Source organism: Haliaeetus albicilla, chromosome 5 (genome assembly GCF_947461875.1).
Source record: "Haliaeetus albicilla chromosome 5, bHalAlb1.1, whole genome shotgun sequence".
Taxonomy (NCBI): domain Eukaryota; kingdom Metazoa; phylum Chordata; class Aves; order Accipitriformes; family Accipitridae; genus Haliaeetus; species Haliaeetus albicilla.
In genome coordinates this window covers 10,682,662-10,701,750 of record NC_091487.1, presented here as the reverse complement: position 1 = coordinate 10,701,750, position 19,089 = coordinate 10,682,662, and the positions used below count along the sequence as shown (strand labels likewise).

The following is a 19,089-nucleotide window of genomic DNA, read 5'->3' as shown; positions in this document are numbered from 1 at the left end:
TCAGTTCAGGAGGTAGTTTGAAAGCTTTCGGGCTCTCCCAATAATTGCTTAGCTTTTCTTTCACAGCAATTACAGTCCCTTCATTTAATTTCAATGGAAACTTTAGTGTTTTAGACCTTGCCCATGTAGCTGAATGCTCATCTCTGGATCTTATTTCCAGTCCTCAGGAGGACTGGTTTTGATGACCTAGTCTGATTACAGCATCTTTGACAGCTTTAAAGGAATTTGCTCAGGGGAAGGAGACAGCTGCTGCTCTGATGAAGGATTTTTCTGAGCAGGCCTCCCAAGCTAGATATGTCAGCCTGAGATGCTGCCTACGTTTTTCATCGTGACCAACAGGTATGTCTAAAAACGCTTTGTGGTTTTGCCTGTATAGGCCAGTGTGGAGAGAGCCTCTATAATAAAACTGCTTAACCTGCTTCTGTCAAAACGCTGCGGCTTCTTGGCTTCTTTTCCCTTATGTTGTATATTCAGCCTCTCTGGAAACTGTGGGCCGAATCTTTAGTCTGGTGTAAACTGGCATTGCTCCTTCAGTTTATAGAGGCTTCAGGGCAGGAACAGTCTCTTTACCAGTATCTATGGCTCTTACACAGCCCTGGTCTTAAACAAGACTTATGAAAATGAGCATATTATTTATGATCAATAATAACCATTATTAGGATCTGCAATAAAATCTCTTATCAGACTTTTTAGAATTGAATCAGTATAAAAGCAATATGACAATCTATTTCTTTAGAGCCTGTTTTGCCATTAATGTTGAAAACAAGGTAGGCAACATTTCAGATGCCAAACAACCCAATCTACCTCCAGAAAGGAGGTCTGACCTGCCTAACGTTGTGTGGATCAGGAAAGCTCTATGTTCTCTTCCTAGTGCCATTCCCAAACCCAGGAATTAACGTCCATTTTGCTCATATAAAGCACCTAGAGTGAATGGGTCATTATTCAGACAGGACTGTTATGCAATAAAAGGTTTTGGCAAGTATCTGAATTTACAAAGTTCTAGATATGCGTCCTGGAGCAGCTACTTTACTTTTGGGGGAGCAAACAAAGCAAAGATTTCAGACAGGAAGGGTTTAGTTGCACATGCCTAGGGCCAGAGCTACTATTGCATGGACAGTTGGACAGAGCCAAGGTTTGGAGGAATTCATCCCCAAAATACCTCCAGCCTTGGTTTTCTAAAAGAGATTCCTGTGTAAACAGATGGCTTAATGGACTGAGAGCTGCTTGGTACACTGGAGTGCTAGCTTCTCCTGTCCAGGGCCAGCCCATTTCCACTACACGCTGCCCCAAAATCCAACTCTGAACCAACAAGTAAAGGTGACAACCACCAGTGCCACCTGCTCCAAATTCTCCACATTCCCTTTCTTTTTCCTTCTCTGTATTGTTTATTTATGTTGCACATCCCCAGAAAAAAGGAAGCGGTGCCATTTTGCTGCCTTGTAGGTATTTGATTTCTATTTGGTAAAGGCAAAGGAGCTGAAGGTGTCCTTTCTGAAATAGCAATGGGGAGCACAGAACAGAGAGTGTATCATAGCCATGCAAACCCACCAGCCTTGCTTAGCCTGGCACTTACTTGGTCTCCTTCTCCAACACAGGATGCTGGTTCACACCAGCTCCTCCTGAAAGACATGACAGTGGTGGCTCCAGTATGCACCTTCCTATGGGTTAGTTTGAGGAAATCCTCTCCTCTTCTAGTCTCAGATATGCTTTTTGTACGTGCTTTAGTGGAGGGACATATTTTGCATCCAAGGAAAAATTGCAGGCTTCAGGAAAGCGTGTGTTTCTCAATACGCCCAACCATCTGAAACAGGAGAGGCACCCAACACCTGGATCACCCATCACTCTCTGGTAGCAGGCTGCAGCGTTTGCTGCCGCCATGACAAATGCCAGGTAAAGTCACCCAACACAGCCCGGACGAACCCAGGCTGGAGGAGCAGGTGAGGAGCAGGCTGGCTACCAGTCTTAGAAATGGGAAGCAGGTGTCGTTGTGCAGAGATGAATGCTTGTGAGAAAAATTCATTTAAAGAGAAGGAAGTGTGAAGCAGACAGATACTTTCTTCACTCGTGTACTGCAAGCAGGGTTTATTATTCAGAAGTTTACGCTGTGTGCCAGTGCATTGGAAGTGCCAAAATGTTGGAAATTCACCAGTTATAATAAGCTAGTGATAGCAGACCAGGCAGTTGGAATGCAACAGATGAAATTACTTGGCCTTTTGGCAGAAGCCAGCAGAGCCATAGCTCAAGAGAGCAGAGTGCCAACCTCACAATCAGACTGTGCCCCTCATAGTAACATTACTTTAACCAGAGAAAAATAGAAATTATTGCTCTGGTCAGACAAGAAACTTGATATTTGTGTTTTGGGATCAACAGTACTTTGCCCCAGTCTTTGTATTTCATATTACTTCACTTAACCAAAGAGCAAATGCCACTACACATGCCCTAACAAACTTCCATTCACTGCAACATTCTTTCAGGGGTGTAAGTAGAAAGGCAGCTTGACCCAAAGTGCCCTAACAGAGATAAGTTTTGCTCTTTTAATGGAGATCTATCAGTTCTATAGATGTGACTAACAGAGGTGAAATCCTGCAGGGGTTCCACATGTGGAACTCTTCACTGGAGTCAGCGGCATCCCTGATTGTGGAGTGGGGAAAAAAAAGAAAAAACTTTCTTTTAGAAATGTTGCACAAAAAAAGCCTTGTAAAGAAAATGTCGGTCAAACAGAAGGCAACTTTTCTGTAAAGAAGTCTTATAGCATCCCTTGCTAATAACTTTTTGATTTGGACCGTCAAATATGTCCATCAAAGAAGTTGACGCTATTTCCCGGCTCTGGCACTATCCATGCAGCAAGTGACAAAGCTTGCCAAAACCAGGAGTGTCAGGAATTGGTGTCAGTTCTACAGCCTCAAGGGAGTCACAGAAGCAGGAGAGGTCTTCTTGTCTGAAGGGCGAGTGGTGGCCTTGCTTTTCCATCATCTTCACTATAGAGTTGGAAAGACCCTTTTGGCCCAGGATGCTCCAAAAGGGATCTAATTTTTTCCAGCTCTCCAATCCACAGGGAGAAATGCTAACACTAGGTAGAGAGCATAAGAGCACTCCAGTCTTGATTCTTCTCCCAGAAATGCTTGCTAGAGCAGATATAATGCATGGAAGAGAGAATGCAAGACACTGAACCAGCTCTCTGTACCGAGAAGTTTTGCCTCTGTCAGGGAACAGCCACGTAACCAGAATCGTAGGATAGACCAAAAGCTCAGTTTCAGTTTTCGTCCCTTCAGACACTATTAATTCAACATCTCCATAGCTGTCCTGTGAAACTTATTTCTTGCCTTTGCATTTGTCTAGCTTTAAAAGAAAAGGCAAAGTAATTTCCATTGTTTCATTGAGGAAACTGATTGAAAGGCTCATACATTTGAGATGATGAAAAATATGCTGATGAAAATGCTCCACATCAGAAAAAGTGCATTTGTTTAAGCAGAGATGATTCTGACCAACATATTAATTTAAGCTGAGAGGTTTCCTGGTCCGGGACCAAATTTCTGATAAGAATGAAGGAGAGAGAAGGGCGAAAAAAGAAAGACGTCTGTAACTGTTACAAGGCAGCTAGTAACAAGCTGCCTCCTAGGCAGCATTTTAAGGATCTGATCCAAACCTGCCAGGGATCAGAGTTGGACCCCAGTTCCACACTCTCCAGTAAAAGTCCATCCTGCTCTTAGCTACCCCATTGTAAGACACAAATTGTCTTGGCATGAGCAGGACCTTCCAACACTCCTGCAGGCATGCCAAAGGATGCTCTGCTTTGGAACAAACCCACAACTTAAATCTTTAGCTTGCCTGTGCAAAACATAAGTGGCTTTCAACCTGACTTATCTGTATGCCCTGATGTCCACAAGCATTCTTTGATGTGCTGCCTGAATTTTCCCTTGCTTAGCTTCCTTGCCTCAGCTTAAATAGAGATGCAATTGAATATAGGCTCCAGAAGCACTTGGACAGTTTTGGAAATTGTACCAATTACTCTTTGTTAAACCTACTTGTTTTACTCTGAAAACACCAGCCTCCAGGGCTTGGAGAGATGGAGGAGAAAGACTTACATATTAATTACAAGAAATTAAATCCAGAACAAATATCGGCATTAATAGACTTATCATTAATGTAAAATGACTGCCAATGACAGAGGGATTTGCCACTTGCTTTTTATATTCTTCATCATCCAATATCACCATACAAACTCTTTCCAATTCATGCATATTTTATTCATTTGGGCTTTTCTTATGCTTCGATCTGCTCTTTTCTCCATTTTTCTGTTCTTTCATGTCATTAATCTAATCTAATCCCTTCCAAGGTGACACTGTAAATGGAGCTCAAGAACATTTACATCAGTACCTTCAAAGCATCGTATGTAGCAATGCCTGCACCTAGGTGCTTTACGATTCCCTTGGCTTCTTCCCTTCCCATTGCTGGCAGTCCCCTTGACACCCTTCTCAGCACCAGTTTGGCATTAATGGCTACCAGGTTTCTAAAATCCATTAAGGACAGAGAGTGGCTTGCAGAAGTCAACAGAAGCCTTTTGATACCTGGGATTTAGACAAGACCACTAATCCCCTTTTTAGGCTATACCCTGCAGTCATCCTAGCCTGAATTCTCCTCAGGCCAAAACTCTCCTGGGAAAATGGGGAGTTGTTACAGAAAGCCCCAATCAACACAACAGAGAGCACAAAATGATTACTGCTAAAATGGAACTCCTGAAGATAATTCTGCTTTTGCTGTTTCTAAGGGGTTTTCTTTTCATGTCTTTTTTTGCCTCCCTTTGTGTTTTATGCCAGCTCAGCCATCCTCCTGCTGCATCAGGTTCATCTTTCTCATTCATCTCATGGCTAATGGCAGCCCTGCCATCAACAGCAGCCCAGGTCCTTTAAGCAGAGGTTCCAGTTCTGCTCCTTTTTGTTCCTAAAATACGATAAACGTGTGACAAAAGCTGACTCAGAATGACCTTACTCACTCCAGCCCTGTCCATCTCCTACATCCCATGTCAACAGGACTGGCTGATGTGGAATCAGTGAGCCAACAACAGTTATTAGCATATGGTTACTTGGTAACTCTTATTCAATCAATACATGCTTTACATTTAAGATCCCAGTGGCAGGATGAACAGAACGAATTAGAAAACCTCAGGTGGAATAAACCTAATGGCTTATGGGACATTTCCAAAATAAAAATGCATGTTGAATTACAAATAATACCTTGGCTGTAATCTCAGGGGTCTAATTATGAAAAGGATGTGGAATCATTCTGTAATTATTTAGAAAGTTCATTTCAGCAGCCAGAAATTCTCTCTATGTTTACTATATATCATCACAAGTACTCTGGGGTTATTTGTAACATCTACCCGGAAAGACGCATGACTAAGAGAGGCAATTTTAAGAAATGGAGACAGATCCATGCCTTTTATATATCAATGGATTCATGCCAGAGATGAATTGAGACGAGGTTCCTCAACAGAGTTAAATAATTTCTAGCCAGTCCTAGTAGAGCACAAATCACTGTGCCCTGCAGCGGGGACATTCTCACCACGACGCAAAACCCTACTACACGTTCTGCTCAATGCTTGTGTCTTTCCCTTCGGAAAGAGCTCAGTTCAAAACCAGTACAAACTCCTTTATGCTGTGGATTTGAAACTGGTGCCACAGCTCCAGGAAGGCAATCATCGCTCAGAAGGACCTGCTAAATCCACAAATAAAGCCAGGGCTCTGCCTTCAGAAATGAATTCTGTTGTGCTGGATCAGATGGCTGCATGTGGTATTACCATGCCTAATCTAATTTTTGCAAAGAGTAACAATCCAGGCCTGCAGTTCCTGGATGAATGGCCTCAGGTCTGCCTATCTACATCAAAAGGGAGCTTGTAGATATGTGTGATCATGAAAATTTCCAGCACAGGGTAGTAATACCTAAAGGGCGAACAGAAGTCTCACTGGGAGGACAGGACCCTTGTGGGTCCTTCATGGAGCACCATAGGGACTGTCAGTGTTGTGCTTTCTACTGACCACGCTGCCCTTCCTTAGGGACAATTGCACCTGGGTACACAGATCTCTGGGCATCATAGGATCAATGAATACATGGAAAGGAAAATTGATTGCTTTCAGCCTAGCTGGCTACACACACCAAGTGTTATCAGGCCATCTTCACCTTCATTGCTCTGTCTCCATCATGCTTTGTTGTTGATCTTTTTTTTCCCCAGCTCCACAAAAACACCCCATTTTGGAGTGACCATCAGACAAGACATTAACCATGACCCTTCTGGTTGTGGAATACACATGGAAATGCACAGTCCGAAGGGCTGATTTTTGTCTTGAGGTTGGGATTTATACAATGCTTTCCTCCCTGGAAGGTCTGAGGAGCAGAAATGGTGCTGTATGACACCTCATGGGTGTCCCACACCTTTCAGCAGTAAATCTGTTTCTCCAGAGGCAGGAAAAGGAAGAAGGCACACAGCTAATTATACTCTGTGGGGCAATTTGCCTTTTTATTTCCTGATGTATTCCTTGACTGGTGGAAAATCACTCTTGGCAAACACAAAACTTACTTACCTTACTGCCAAAAGGTGCATCTGTAAATTATTAATCAAGAGCACACAGAACCACAAAAGGTGGAATATTGAACAAAGGCTCAACTGACACTCTGGAAGTTGAAGAAGATACGGAAGACTCCCTTCTAATTTATTTATTCCTTTTCTGTTCTGTTATCCTGATATGCTGCTTCCAGTTACCACTGCACCCTGCACTGTATGGTATTACGTGATTTTGTTTTCAGATTGTTGGAGATAAAGTTGCTTCATTATTAATATATATGCACTGTGCATATCCATAAATATTGAATATATACGTGTGTGTAAACCTACTAGAAGTGTTAATAGTTAAGATAAACTAAGTCCATTATTGCAATGAGTGACTATTTCTATGACCCTATTTGCAATAAAACCAGATTCAATGATATGAGAAAATTGCTAGGTTTCAAAATAATTGAACCAGGCCAGACGAATCCCCACAAAGGCATCATTTACAAAGTACTTTGCTTGTCTAGAATATTTATTCCCGCAGAAGGAAATGGAAAAAGAGTTCATATGGTTACACAGCTATCCTCTGAGTGTAAAATTGTTTTATCATGTTATGTTTATTTCCTAGACATCTTCCATTGGGGTATTGCAGGGAAATACTGGCTGTGCAGTTAGTTTCTTTGTGTGGACTGTTCATATTTATTCACTGGGAAGTCAATCATGTTCTGTTCAGGCTTGTTTTGTTTTTCTGCTGAGCAAACACTTAAGCAGCCCTTTTCTTGTAAAAACTTATTTGCATATACAATGTGCACCATTCAAAGTCAGCACTACACAGACAGTTGAGATGTCTTTGCTTTCCCTCCTGTGTACCATGGGAAGTAGTGGAGTTCTTCCTGAAAACACTGGCGTTGCTCATTAAGACTGCAGTATATTGTTCGTGTTTAAGGACTCCATCAGCAGTTACAGATATTTTTAGTTTGTCTTGTATTGAAAGCCTGGATAGATTTTTACTATTAAATGTTCACAGCAAAATGCTTCCAAGCAATCTACAAAGAATTACTCCCAGCAATTATCCACTGAATAAATCTGAATAATGAATACATTCACAAAAGTCACTATCTATTTGTGAACAATTAGCTGAAAGAAATAGAGGTGACGCTCATCAGCTAAATAATTAATTTACTAATTCTTTGTCCAGCTTTGCTTCTGACATATGTTGCATGAAATGAGAACAAAGCTTAGAAGAAAAATTACTTTAAAAGAAGGGCAATGTTAAAGGAAATTCTTCCATCTTCCAAAGCAGAAATTACCCCACTTTTTTAACTATTATTTATTACCAGTGATTTCAGAGGCTAGTGAAATTATTTTCCTGGAATCTTTCACTTCATGCATTAAACTGTGTTTTATTCCTCATCTATATCCAATATTAGGTTGTTAAACTGCAATCAAAAGCACTTAGTAGGAATGGATCTGTCCCTGCTATGAGATTTGGACTCCTGACATTTTTATCCACTGGAACGGGAGTGCCCAGGTAACTACTAACTATTCAAGCATTTACAACATTTCTATCAATATAATTAACACACTGTGGGATAAAAGTGAGAATGACACTATGCAAAGATCATTCCTAACATTTGGATAGCAATCTTTCCTGAAAACATTTCTAAGCTGCCCAATTATTTTTCAATAAAATTAACATCTAAGGGGAATCTAGACCTGAAAAGAAATGGTTTCTGGCATTGAAGATGATAAATGTTGTCTCCATATGTCCATTTCTTGAAAACAACAACCCCCCTGGACTTTTTTGCAGGGTTTTTTTAAAGAAAATACCAAAAAGTTTCCAGCAAAGTGTTAGAAAAATGTGAGACCTTTCCTTCAACAAAACCAGATTCAGTGAAAAAGGCAGGAATGAGGTTTTTCATTCAGGTCTAAAAGCTCACGAGCCCACTGCCACTCTCTGCAGGAGTAAGAGGCTGCACAAGCCCTCTTACATGCCTTGCTGGATGACGCTAGCAAAAATAAATGAGAAAATTCACATGGAGAAAGTCAAAGCTGGATGATGGCTTCCCTCTTCCCACCTCCATCAGTTTTGCTGGTCAAAGTAGGCAGGTGAATTCCTTCTTATATTAATTAATAGCAAGTGATTATCACAATAGGAGGAAGGAGGAACCAGAGTTGAAGCTAGGGACCACGGTTTGGAAGGCTTTGTCACCTTTCTGTCTAGGATCTACTATGAACAAAATTTTGAAGAATGACTTTTCCCGACCAAAAGCTCAGCTTAGGTATCCCAAAATAACTGCTGTGAAACACTTGCAGGATACACCAGAGAGGGGATTTTGAGAGCGTTTCACAAGTCCTGCAGCTGTGAGCCGGTTGCAGCATGAGGAAAAGCCCTCCATCACCCCAATGTACAGGAAAGAGAAGGTAAGGTAACTCTTTCCAGGTGGCTTTTAGATATGGTGCGTTCAGTGAAGAGCCCCAGGCCAGCAAAATCAGTTCTTCTCTATGTTGACGCTGCTTTCACCACTGGAAAGGGAAGGGCTTGAGGACAGCAGCCCCTGCAAGCACTTCAGACCCGTGCAGAGGCTGAGCTGCGGGAGGGCAGCAAGGCTCCAGGGGGCTGCTGACCCCCCATCAGCCACAGATGCCTCCCCTGCTGTGCTGGCCCACTTTTCTCTGGGGGAGGATCCCAATCCTTCCCATCTACTCACCCACTCCCCAGGTCCCTGAAAGGAAGATTAAGACCGTGAAGCCCACAGAGCTGCTGTGCCCTCTGGTTCGTGGTGCCAATGCAAACATCTTGCAACCCTCGCTCCACTGGGTAGGTGCAAAACGAGGGCCAGTCTGAGCATGCCATGGAAGAATCCATCCAACCACCTGGAAAATAACACAAAACTGGAGTACTTTAGCCATGTCACAGCAAATAAATAGCTCCAGGAAAAGAGCAGCAAAAAAAGCTCAAGCTTGTGCTTGTAGAGACAGTAAACCACCATATTTCAGCAGTCACGGCAGGTATTTCTGACCGGAAATTGTATATTTGATGATGACCAGCCTTCAGCATTTGACAAGGGGCTGTTAAAGCCTCTTGAACAGTAAATCACCTCTCTTCCTATCAATAATCTTATTATAATATCTGTAGAAATGTCTAATATTAAAATCCCACTTTATTACTATAATAATGGATCTAATTTGTAAAACATATAAAGTGAGGCCATAACTGTACTGGAGGGAGATATATGTGATCCCACTACATCTATATCATTTCCTGATGGCCTTACCCATATATTTTGAATGGGAGAAGGATTAAAAGCAATCCCACTTGTAAGATTTTTGAGATTGGGAATGGCTTCTGGAAAGGAGATCAACATGATCATGGAAATGCAGCAATCATTATAAAAAGAACAGCCTCAACCTCATGTTTACGCACGTAAATACGTAGGTGTTTATTTGTGATTTGCTCCATTCAGGCCCTTTCCAGTTGCCAGGAAAGCCCTGCTTTCCAGCTGCACAATCAGTATTATCACTATGTGCTATTTTTGGTGACTGAGTACATTTCAAGCAACGTCATCCTTCCCAAGCCAACACTGGTATGAAGGGCGGAAACTCTTCTTTCCACTCCTCTGTCATTTGCTGCTGCTCCCATCTGCTCGGTGTCACTGTCTGCGCAGTCCTCGCTGCAGAGGGATCTCCAGACGCTTTCCCTGCTCCTTCTCATTTTCTTGAGCAAGTGGCTTTCCAACTGAAGCTTCGTGTGGGAGGCTTCATGTTGGCATCCAGAGTACATGTCCCAGATATGTCCAGCCCCACCTTCTAGTGCAGAGGAGCTGCCGGTAAGTAATCTTTCGATGGGCGATAGAGTCCTTGTGTCCAACACCTGGAGCTTTTCACAAATGGGTTGGTTTTAAGGGCAAATAATTTCCCGGCTAGCACTTCGGTAGGTTTCCAGCTCTTGTCACAGTATGGTAACACTAAGTTTCTGTCTGAGGGGAGAATGCATCATTTCTTCTTACACTGTGTAGCTTTGATTTCCATAAGTTATTAAAGTCTAGTAAATACTGTAAATACCACTTCCTTTTTAAGTTCTTCCTTGGCTAGGTGCTACCCAACCAGCTAGTTGTTTAATGTTTTTCTCTTCTGGTGTGATGTTGCTATTGTGTTTGGAAAAGCTCCTATGGACAAAAGCCACACTTGGGAGTTATAAATCTCTTCAAATATAAGGTTCAGTTTCCTTGGCTGTGCCACGGGAGGAGCCCTCCTGGCTAAAGCTACAACCACTGCTACTCTGAGCTGGGCTGTGTCTCCCTGAACATGTTTCAGTTTACACAGACTAATTAAATATTCATTATGCCAGAAAGTGTGTGTGTATGTGGCTATAGCAGAGTGATTAGGGTACTCACCTGGTAGATGAGAGACCCTGTTCCCAGTGACTGCTCCAAAGAATATTTAAGTATTTCATATTAAGTGTACATTGGAGCAAGGATAGAAGCAGACTTCTCCCACCCCCAAGGGAGCACCCAAACACCAGGCTGTAAAGTCATTCTTTCATTCTTTCTTTCTTTAGCTCAATGAATATTTAATTATTTGAGGCCAAATGAGACAGCTTCAGTGACAGAGACTGAGATTCCCTGCTCCCATGTGTGCACCATAGCTCTGATGATGCGGGCGTGCATATAAGAGATGTGGGTTCCTATTCCTTTGGACTTAGAAAGAAGTTGAATCCAGGTTTCCCATACCCTGAATGGGTCTTCCAGCTTCTGAGCTGCTGAATAAAAACCACAGAGCTCCAACATACAATGTCCCTGGTCATGAGACAGAGGTGGTATGGATGCTTGTATGACCCAAGGTCAGAGAAAGCATCCTTATCAGTGATAAATTAAGCTGAAATCTGGTTCATAAATCCCTCAGGAGAAGGTATCAAAGCTGAAAATGTTCATGGCAGTTCCTGCTGGCTATGTTATGTGCCTTTCTGAGATTATCCAGAGTGTGATGCGTAAGGAAACCTACTTCTTCTCTGTAGTCTGGGGTCTGACACCCCCAGACTGTGGTTAATGGCACTTAATCCTGCTTCTGCAGCCCAAGGAGCGGGTGTGTGAAATGGTGAATGTGGGGAAAGCATCCAAAGATAAAAGGTGCATGGCAAGGGTATATGAGTCTAAAAATGGGCAAAAGTAGCAGAGATTAAGGAGTAGAAAGATTAAAGCAGGAAGAAAAACATAGAGGAAGGAGCGTGCAATCACTGAGTGGGGAAATGACACACAAGGGAAAAATAAGGAGCAGGGACAGTGACCAGAAGGAGCAAACAAATCATCTAAGAAATAATACTCTTTACCTAGCAGAGGAACAGAGGGAAGGAGGAGAAAGGGGTAGGGAAGATGACTTTGATTTTAAAGCAAAAATAAAATGTGGAGAATCTCTGTCACCCACTTAGGTCTTTGAAAAGTAGGAAAACTGCCATCTGGTCTCCACTTCCAGAGGACAGTGGGTGTCTCTGAACTGAGATGCTTGGGATTCACTTTGGGGAATTGACCGTGGGAGCATTCCTAGGCAGAAAAGGGACTTACTACTATTATTGCAGCTCTGTTTCTTGTCATTTGGCAGAATCCACAGCAATCTGATTCCGTTATCAAAGACTGAGTGTGGCTTCCAAGCAAAAACCAGAGCAACAATGTAATTGTGATATCAAAGTGCAAACAAATTACCTTCTCATACCCATCAGGATAGTGTCCAAACCCAAAACTGCTGCATAGTCTCAGTTGTTGAAATGGCAACACTACATTCAGAAAGGAGCTGCTTAGCTCAGAAGAACATTTCAAAGGTGCTCCCAATGATATGGTTCATATATTTCATATCACATTTATGTCCGTCTACCCCAGGGCTGTTGAGCACCCACCTTCAGTAATTGTTCACTCCAATTCAGAGAAATCCTTTCTGAACACTTTGCTGCCTGTTACTTTAACCAACCTTTTTCCTGAGAAAACAGTTGTGGAGTACTGAAGACCTATAACAATGAAGGAATATCCATATTGTCTTGTTATAAATATTACAGTGGTCTGACTATAAATGTCAAAACAGATGTGTTTCATATCATGTCCTTCGAGGGACGTGGTAACATAGCCACAAAAGCGCAAAGCTTCACCCAGATGCATTACTCCGGTTTGAATGGCGACGTGTTTTGTGTTTTGATCAACTCTTTAGACAGATGACAGTAGCTATCCTCCTTCAATATTGAGGAAAAGGCCACCTGTGGACCAAGCTGTGGGGGAAAAGCGGAAAGCAGAGAGAAAGGTTCGATTCCGTGAGCCAGAAGTCATTGAATATGGTATGCTCAAGCTATTAAGCCTTTTGGCATGAACTTTCTAGCTTCTAACATCCACCCTGTCTGTCCACATCAGCTTCTCCCTCTGATAATGTTATTCGTGATTTTGAGCTCAGCATGGAACAGACGACAGACAGTTTTTGCTCTGTGCTCTGCAGAATTGCATCTGGTCCATTTGCCTGCCTGCCCTGGGAGAAAACAGGCTCCTGCATCGCGTTGGAGCAGCCTCAGGGCTGTTCTCTCGGCGAACTCCTGAGTCAGCCCCCACGGGGATCAGTGTAGACCATGGCTTTGGCTGAGCCCCAGGTCTACCCCAGAACAATGCTTCCACTCACAGAAAAGGATCCCAGACCAAATTTAAACACGCTTATGTCATTCTAGGTAACCAGAATGTAATGGCGGGGAAGGAGCCAGCCCTTTCATGTTTCTGAGTAGCATGCATGCCATGGGATACAATAGCAAAGGTCTGAGCCTAGCTGACCCGCTGGGATTAAAAGTAGCCAGGGTGTAATCATTTTTGCCAAGGAGGGCATACAAGCAATGATACATCTAGCATAATCTCTGGTCTTTCATTCATGAGCCAAAGTTACAGTTTGCTCAGTGTAGTGAACTGGGAGTGACCTTAAGCAGAGGGCTAGCACAAGGATCCAGTTTGCACTTCTGCACGTGCTATATACAATTTATAACCAAATAAGAACTGTCGTTTCATTCTGAGTTCCACAAATGGACCCAACTAAGAAAAATTGTATTTATTGTTAGGGAACTAAAATTGTGTGGGTTTGATACATCAGTCAGTAAAAACACAGGTGACAGAATGGTAAAATTTCTGTGTCAGCCACCTGTTTGGACTGCTACTCAGCTTCTGAAAACAAGACTTGGCATCTGCTGATGTGTCTAAACAGACTTCTCATTGGTTGTGCAATACGTTGTTTGTGGTGCCTCCTGATGCAGGAGGGAAAAGCTGTTTCTTCATAAGGTTGTTGACACGGCCTGGGCTTTCCCATCAAACTGAACTCCTGGGAAGACTCAGTAAGCCAGCGCTAAATTATTTGAAGCTCACCTGACTGCTCAAGAGCAGGATTTTGATGAGAGCTAATACCTCCTTCGGCTCCCTCCAGAGTCCATGCCCTCACATCAGCACTGATAATCCTGCAGCCAAATCCAGCCTGGGGGGAGCAGGTTCATCTCCCAGTGGCTCTGAATTCAGCACAGCCATGCTTGAGTTCCAGGGAGCTGCAAGGATGGAGAAGAATGACTCTTTTACGTGAAGGCATGAGAAATGTCACAACCCATAGTTAGTACTCTGTCTTGCAAACAGCCTGTGATTTAGATGATTTGGTGTTTGCCCACACAACGTTATTAACATAGAGGCTGGTAAGATGAAGGTTGCTGGCACCACTGAAATTTTTCCATTCTCTGGACTTTTCATAAGGATTGTGTCTGGGCCCCGGCTGCCAAACAGAGGCAGTTCCAGGATATTGTTGGATGAAAATTGTATCTGACAGTGGGCTTTGGTGTTTTAACTTTCATTCTTCTCTCAGCCTGCTGGTCTATCTCCTTTCCTTTCTAGAAATGATGTGGAATAGGGAGGTCTTTTCTGCAAGAGCTGACTCCTGACCTCCCTGCAACAGCAGCAATCTCTGTCTCTGACCCCCCGTCCCGGTTTCGGCTGGGATAGAGTTAATTTCCCCATACAATAATTTTTTCTCACTTTCCTGAAGTGCACCTACATCTGCATGTTTGCATGGAGTGGGTAGATCCTCATCTGACATAACTCTGTGCAGCCAAAAGTGGTGTAAGAGGTGGCCCAGCATCTATAAGGCAAGAGGCAATTTCAGAGACACTGCTTGGCACTTGCTTTTTTATTCATCTGCTGCAAAGAGGCCTTTCCAGGCATGTAAGAACATTTTCATTCTGTTTTCTAGCCATTTCCTGCTATGACTACGTAGTGGGTAAGTTGAAGTTTCACATTATAACTGTGAGCCATCCATGGCACTAACCTGAGTTTGCTCTCTGGCTGCTGGGATGCACTGTGCAAATATGTCCTCCGTATACAAAGCATTTGGTACTGTCAGTGGTTGTTGCTTTTTGTTCTCAGCATATGAAGCACAAGGTGTTGATAAGGTCTGGTGCAGTATTTTAAACAAGACATCTAGTAAGACAAATAGTGGAAACAAAAATGAAATCCCTGAAGCTATTTTTAATTTAAATATAATTAATATATTTTATGGCAATAGAATAGGTACAGGTTTTTCACTAAGATATGCAGGGAAAGCACCCCAAGCAAAACAATAGTTCTCCCTGCTGACTTTCATATGTGGGGAAGAGACAATTCATTTATATGCTGGCAGCAGGGTAGAAATAATAAAAATAATCTGTTTTTTCTCTTTTGTTTGCAAGGATGTTTGAGGCCAGCCAGCCTCACAGACGCTCAAGCAAATGTGTGTGTCTGGATGTTCTTATGATGGTGATCATTTCTAGAGGCTCTGGCCAACATCCAGCCCCTGCTGTATGTAATGCAGTAAAGGGAGAGGGGTACTTATATATATGCATTTATACACACACACACAGAGCCATAGTGTTGGGATGCCAAAAGGCCTCCCAAGCAAATGTCCCCATATCCCCTAGCTGTCGCTATTGCCCAGGAAAGAGGGGTTGTATGCTCATGCCAATGGCAGACTCAGCTAAAGCAGTTATAGGGCTAGGAACAAGGTAGTATAGGCAGGAAAGATCCAGGTGAAAAAGAAAAGACCAAATATCACTCAGGTAACAGTGGAAATGTATGTCCAAGGCAGGAACTGAACCAAAATTTCCTGTATCCCAGTCCAGTGCTTTTCTCAGATGAGTTGCCTTTTTCTTAGACTGGGCACATGTCTAGGGCTGAGTGTATTGTTCCAACAAGCAATTTAACTAACAAATTTAAGCATTAATTTTCTATTTGTAATCTAGAAAAAAAGCAAGTTTGCATTTAAGCGCATAATTGTACTGATGTGCTGAAGCTGTTGTGAGCACGGCTCATGACTATTTTGTGGGTGGGATTATTCTTCCACATTATTTTTTTTTCTGTTCCTGCACTGAACATGCTCCCTAATGGAGAGGATGTAAGGAAAAGCCAAGTTTGCATTTGAGATCACCCAGAAATTTCACATGGAAAGTAACTTTCGCAAGAATGAAAAAGGTTATAAGCACTTCATCATAGAAAAGGGCTGATGTGAAAAGCTGTTTAGCTTTCACAGAAAAGTTTCACTGTTACCAGGTACGCTCGTCAGCCGGGCCCCATGCTTTGAAAGGCAAGTGGTCACCCAGCTGAGAACTGTGTTGTGTGGTGTGGGAGATCACACAAGGGAAATACCAACTTCCAAATCACAAATCTCTGCAAAAGCAGAAAGTGGTGAGTAATTCCCTGGCTAAATACCTTCATATAAACCATTCATAGAATAATGCCAAATAAACAAATTTATAAAAATTGAAGTCTGCTCATGGATAATTTACAAACAGAAAAAAAAGGCTAAATTCAAATGAATAAATTATTTGCTGCAAATAATTCACTCAGGTCTATTATGGGACATTGATTTGGTTTCTGGTTAGCTATAAAATGACTGCCTATTAACATTTTACCTTTTCCCCATACACTTTTTGATACATTATTATGTGTTTCTCGCTTGGTTTTATGACTTTTACCTTCCTCTCTGTACATCTGTATGACAGTTTAATTGACTGGTGTGTATTCCAGGGCTCGTGCTAGAAGCTAATTTAAATATGTTACAGCTAATGTTGGTCCTTTACCCATAATAATACACACCACATTTTTATCTTCTTATTGATTATGTGCATATGGCAGGCAAATAGCTGCACACTATGGGTTTTTATTCAGGCATGAATTTGGCTTTATACTGCATGTTTAATACTCAAAGTGCTTTATAAAATAATACCGATTGTGCAATGGCCATGCAGTCAAACAGAACAGCCAGATCTGAATCAAACTGAATCCCCAAGGCCCATGGGTGGATACACACGTGCAAGGGCTGAGGCACAGATGTTGGCAAGCTGAATGTAGCCCATTGATTTCCACATATGTACTGGGCCTGACCTATAGCACTTTAAACATACTTGAACTATATTTTAAAGGCAAGAAAAATGTTTACAGTGCCCCTGCTTAATAGCAAGTGCAGAGGATGTTCCACTGTTATTAGCACACCTAGCACTTACAGAGAGGTTAAACCTGCCAGAGCTTTCTAAATATGCCTCTCGGTTAATGGAGCCACGTTCTGGCTCTTACTGTAATTACTAGGAGCCCCAAACAAGCTGAGTTACCAGGGAAAAGGACAGAAATCTAGATCTTCCCTCTTTTATGGAACATTTGTGAGCATTAAATAATTAGACGAGGTAGCTTAATATTCTCCTAGTATTTAACTTAACATTTAGCATAAAGGTATAAAAAATAATTGCTGGAGGGAAACTTGAGATCATGCATTAGCTATGGTAATCCTGTTCTTATTGTATATAATTAAACTCTTTAAATGTTCCATTAGATGAGATCTTTTGTACTCACCAGCCTCCATCAGGAGGTGTGACTCACGATCATTTAGCTGATGCCTACGGAAGTACTCGCAACCAGAGCCCTGTGTACCCTGCTGTTCCCAGAAAAGTGGGACAAAGGCATCAGCAGGGGGTCAAATTTGGGAAGTGTTTAAGATGACACTAAATTAATGTCGCTTTCTTTTTTCTCCTCATCACCGTTCAGTAGATGACAGGTCATCATCTGGATTGCCTGTGCTCCTGTGGCTCTCATTTTGCGCAGTGCTGATCCTTGCTGTGAGTCTCTACTACACCAGCATGAAGAAAGATGTCAAAGTCCTGGAGGAATTTCAATCCCAACTTGTTATCTTCTTTCTTCAGATAAGACACGTTGCTCAGAAATGTTGGACTTGGTTTATGAGGCAGTAGCAATGTCCTCTGGCCTGACAGACATCTCAGAGCACTGCTAACCAGCACGCAGCAGCACAAAGCTCCCAGTCTACTCCAGCCACTTGCGGGGAGCACGTGAGCATCCACCCCAAACAGCAAGAAAAACACCCCTGTTGTGCACTGTCCAGCAGCCACTTGTTCTCTTTTTTCTTCTTTGTTCTTTTCATATTAGTGGGCGGTCATACTAGCACCTAGAGGTCCCACCAAATTCATGCTCCATCATCCTGAACAGCAAAGAAGTATCTGAATTTTGTCTCCCAAAGAGCTTACCAACTGCTGATATGAGGAGCAGAAGCAGAGAGAAATACATTGATCTGTGCAGGTGGCAGCAAGCTCTGAATAAAAGTCTCCCGAGTCTCAGGTCAAGGCTTTAAATACCCAACCGTCTTTCTCCTCAAGTCTCCTAAGAGCTATTCTGCAAAAGTTAAATTAAAGCTGAGCTATTCCACAAACACTGCTCTGGTGGCCAAAGGCTTGGCAAGCTGCTATATTTATACACCTGAAATGATTATTAGTAAAAACCCAGCAAATGGCTTTCTTGTTTCCCTTCATGCATTTCTTTCCTCCATGGGCAAAAGCTGTTTCTTAATGTTTCACTTGACTCCCAGGTGTGAAAAAGAACATGAAAACTCATTTAAACAGTAAATAGTTTATTTGCCTAACATAATAAATAGCAGCATTGAATCCCAATCTAATTATCAAATCAGTAGTTTAATCCTCTGGGTTTGATTCAGTCCATAAACCCCACTAGCTGAGCTTACAAGATTTATGATAGTGCTTGTATTCAGTCAGAGGTTATGCTTTTAAGCCTGGGTGTTCAAGGTCTTATACAATGGTAATATGGGCTGTTTATGAAGGTGTGGGAGGCAAAGCCCCTTTATCCCTGCATTGTCCCACCACAGTATACACGTCTCTGAAGGGAATCCTTTTAATGGAGATCATGCAATAAATGTGGAATGGTTCTCTGGGTGTCTGAGAGGAGAGCAAGTGACTGCAAGCTTATGAGCTTCAGCTATGTTTTTTCCCTAGACAAAACCAACACAACCAGCTTTTTAGGCCTTAGATTCTTGTCAAGTAGCACCTGATGTGTGCTTGGGTTTATTTGGTATGATAAGGTTGACATCACCTGTAAGAGCGGAAGAAAAGGAAAAAGAAAAAAAAGAGAAAGAAAATGCTGCAAAGAAGGTGGAAGAGATGCCTGCAAGACCTTGGCTCAAATTCCCCTGCCATCGTAACTCACCAAAAAGAAAAAATGGTGCTT

General features: G+C 42.3%; 1 protein-coding gene across 5 annotated transcripts; it reads left to right on the top strand.

Annotated features, from left to right (window-relative positions):
• Positions 1 to 233: 233 nt before the first annotated feature.
• On the top strand, positions 234 to 18,362 carry C5H14orf180 (chromosome 5 C14orf180 homolog). Of its 5 annotated transcripts, XM_069783321.1 has the most exons (6): positions 234 to 339; positions 7,975 to 8,075; positions 8,861 to 8,968; positions 12,740 to 12,863; positions 14,786 to 14,812; positions 17,605 to 18,362. In XM_069783321.1, the coding sequence occupies exons 3-6, from the start codon at positions 8,951 to 8,953 to the stop codon at positions 17,805 to 17,807; spliced, it is 372 nt and encodes a 123-aa protein (XP_069639422.1). In that variant the 5' UTR covers positions 234 to 339; positions 7,975 to 8,075; positions 8,861 to 8,950; the 3' UTR covers positions 17,808 to 18,362. The 5 variants fall into 5 exon arrangements, with proteins under 5 accessions (XP_069639422.1, XP_069639424.1, XP_069639423.1 ...); XM_069783323.1 differs by lacking the exons at positions 234 to 339; positions 7,975 to 8,075; positions 8,861 to 8,968 and adding an exon at positions 10,166 to 10,374 and having other exon boundaries at positions 17,608 to 17,675; positions 17,760 to 18,362; XM_069783322.1 differs by lacking the exons at positions 234 to 339; positions 7,975 to 8,075; positions 8,861 to 8,968 and adding an exon at positions 10,166 to 10,374 and having other exon boundaries at positions 17,605 to 17,675; positions 17,760 to 18,362.
• Positions 18,363 to 19,089: the final 727 nt, after the last annotated feature.

Coding starts and splice junctions, on each gene's coding strand:
- C5H14orf180 (XM_009927605.2), top strand. CDS start 10,327: ATGTCCCAGATATGTCCAGCCCCACCTTCTAGTGCAGAGGAGCTGCCG. Junction 12,864..14,785: donor GCCAGAAGTCATTGAATATG/GTATGCTCAAGC, acceptor TCTGTTTTCTAG/CCATTTCCTGCTATGACTAC. Junction 14,813..17,604: donor CTGCTATGACTACGTAGTGG/GTAAGTTGAAGT, acceptor ATCACCGTTCAG/TAGATGACAGGTCATCATCT.